This window comes from Argiope bruennichi, chromosome 11 (assembly GCF_947563725.1).
Source record: "Argiope bruennichi chromosome 11, qqArgBrue1.1, whole genome shotgun sequence".
Taxonomy (NCBI): Eukaryota; Metazoa; Arthropoda; class Arachnida; order Araneae; family Araneidae; genus Argiope; species Argiope bruennichi.
The window spans coordinates 84,358,507-84,361,766 of record NC_079161.1 but is presented as its reverse complement, the minus strand read 5'-3'; the positions used below and the strand labels follow the sequence as shown (position 1 = coordinate 84,361,766).

Below are 3,260 nucleotides of genomic sequence, written 5' to 3'. Positions count from 1 at the left end.
GTCTTTGTCGTAAGCCGAAGCGCGGAAAGTAATGCCATGCGGAAAGCTTCCACTCTGGATGAGTTTACTGCACTCCGAAGCGAAATCGCCGCTTTAAGTAAGCAGGTACAACGGCTTTCCCGCGACAGAAGCAGAGGCCTTTTCCATCGGAAAAACAGACAGCGTAGTTTTTCGCGTGGGCGTTCCGGTGATCGTGGGAGAAAATTCTGTTATTATCATTCGCGATTCGGAGAAAAGGCACTGAAGCCATGTTCGTACTCAACTAACGCGGACCCGGAAAACTCGCAATAGCGGCTGTCGATCAACGTACATCGGCGGCAGCCGCGCAATCGTATCGTTTGCATGTTTTTGATAACGCAACTTATTGATAATGTAACTAAATTTACCCAACCCGGAATAATTTCAAAATCAACAAATTATGCGTCTCTAAAACTTATTTCTGGTCAATCAATATACCATAAAATTTTGGAAGAATTCCCAGAATTAACAAAATTAACATTTGGGTTAAAACCTGTTAAACATAATACGGTGCATTTTATTGAAACAACCGGTCCGCCTTTTCATAGTAAACCTAGAAGGCTAAATCCAGAAATGTATGACGCCGTCAAAAAAGAGTTTTAATTCATGATGGACCAAGGCATATGCCGATCATCAAAATCACCTTGGTCATCTCCCCTTCATGTCGTTTCCAAAAGCTCAGGCAGCATTCGTCCTGTGGGTGACTATAGGAGATTGAATGCCTGTACGGTACCGGACCGTTATCCCATACCCCATATCCAGGATTTTTCCAATGCACTCCACGGGAAAAATATTTTTTCAAAACTTGATATAGTCCGCGCTTATTTTTACATACCAGTGCATCCGGATCATATACAAAAAACAGCAGTTTGTACACCATTTGGACTGTTTGAATTCCCATTCTTAAATTTTGGACTATGTGGGGCAGCACAAACTTTTCAGCGATTCATGAATCCTGGGAGATATTAAATTTTGCTATGTTTATTTGTATGATATTTTAATATTTAGTTCCAGTCAAGAAGAGCATAAAGCTCATTTACGAATCGTACTGGAGAGATTAAATACATATGGACTAACCATAAATGTTTCAAAATGCACATTTGGCGTCTCAGAAATTCCTTTCTTAGCTCATTTAATTACTAGTTCGGGAACTAAACCTTTACCCGATAAAGTTGAAGCAATTCTCAAGTATCCACAACTAAAAACAGTTAAAGATCTTCAAAGATTTTTAGGTTTTTAAAATTTTTTCCGTAGATTTTTACCGAACATAGCAAAACATCAGGTACATTTAACTTCATATTTAAAAGGCGCAAAAAAGAATGATAAAACGAAATTGGACTGGTCAGATAAAGCGGAAGAAGAATTTCAAAATTGTAAACAATTAATCGCAAATGCTGTTTTATTGGCACATCCAAAACCAGATGTCACATTAATTTTACAAGTCGACGCTTCAGACTTTGCAATTGGAGGGACATTGTCTCAATTAGTTGATGAAGAATTGCAACCACTCGCATTCTTTTCTCGAAAACTCTCCCCAGCAGAAAGAAACTATAGCGCTTACGACAGAGAGTTATTAGCAGCTTATGCTGCCATCAAACACTTTAGGCATATGCTTGAAGCTAGAAATTTCTCTTTGTTTACGAATCATAAGCTGTTAACATACGCTTTCCAACAACGCTTGGACAAATGCTCTCCGAGACAGGCTAGACAATTAGATTTTATATCTCAGTTTACCACCGATATTCACCACATAAAAGGCTCTGAGAATATATTAGCAGATGCACTTTCGAGGATAAACGCAATAAACATGCCAAATCCCATAGATTATAACGAAATTGCACAAGCACAACAAATTAATTCTGAATTAAAAAATTTAATCGATAATTCGGCAACATTACAATTTAAAAGAATTGCTTTTCCAAATTGCGAAACTCCCATTTATTGTGATGTATCAACAGGTACAGCTCGACCTTATATTCCTGAATCATTTCGTCAACAAATTTTTGCATCATTACATAATTTGTCTCATCCTAGCATTCGCAGCACTTCAAAATTAATTCGATCGCGTTTTATTTGGCCTTCCATTCGAAAAGACTGCAACAATTGGGCTAAGCATTGCATCCCGTGTCAAAAATCGAAGGTAATTCGCCATACTAAAACCCCAGTAGGAAAATTTGTAGACCAATCACAGAGGTTCGAACATGTGCACCTGGACCTTGTAGGCCCTCTACCTCCTTCTCAAGGAAACTATTACTGCTTAACAATGATAGATAGGTTCACGAGATGGCCAGAAGCCGTACCAATTCCAGACATGACAGCACAGACAGTTGCTCAAAATTTTTTTAAGCACTGGATAGCCAGATTTGGCTGTCCTGTAAGAATCACTACTGACCAAGGTAGACAGTTTGAGAGTGATTTGTTCCGTGCTCTCTCTCAACTACTAGGAATTAAAAGGATAAGATCTTCTCCTTATCATCCTCAGGCCAATGGCCTGATCGAAGAGTTCCACCGCCCATTAAAGGCAGCTTTGAAAGCTTACAACACCAATCAGTGGTCTGCAGCACTGCCCACCTTGTTACTCGGATTCCGGTCTGTCTTCAAAGAGGATCTACAAGCGACGACAGCTGAGCTGGTATATGGCAAGTCTCTGCGACTACCGGGAGAATTTTTCGATCCAATACCTGGAGACACATCACCCAAGCAGCTCGTGGAGGACTTAAAACGCCATTTTGCAACGATGAGACCAGTTCCAACATCCTGTCATGGACAAAGAACAATCTTTGTACATCCTCACCTCAAAGTGTGCTCACATGTATTTGTGAGACATGACAGTGTGCGTAAACCCCTACAAGCACCATATGATGGACCCTACAAAGTTCTTGTCAGGTGACAGAAAACTTTCGATCTCCAGATCAAGGGAACTTCCCATACCATTTCTATAGACCGACTGAAACCTGCTTTTATTATTCCTCCTGAGTGTTCCAGTATACCAAAACCAAGCAAGAAGCAAGTTCCACTACTAAGTGTACCAAAACACTTCCAGATGAGAATCCATCGTCGTTCCAGCAAGGCAAACAACTCGCACAGGGCGACAAGTTCGACCCCCCCCCCCGTCGTTATGTCCATTTCCAATGAGACTGCGGAGGGAGTGTGCAGCGGCCAAACAGGCGATAAATGACTGTTTGTTTCGCCAGTTGGCGATAAGCATCAATCATACCTACGGAGATGAACTTTGCTCTCCA

At 40.8% G+C, this 3,260-nt stretch overlaps 1 protein-coding gene across 1 annotated transcript; it reads left to right on the top strand.

Moving 5' to 3' along the window:
* The first annotated feature begins 2,281 nt into the window (after nucleotides 1-2,281).
* On the top strand, nucleotides 2,282-2,908 carry LOC129956715 (protein NYNRIN-like). Its single transcript, XM_056068649.1, has one exon. The coding sequence runs from the start codon at nucleotides 2,282-2,284 to the stop codon at nucleotides 2,906-2,908; it is 627 nt and encodes a 208-aa protein (XP_055924624.1).
* Nucleotides 2,909-3,260: the final 352 nt, after the last annotated feature.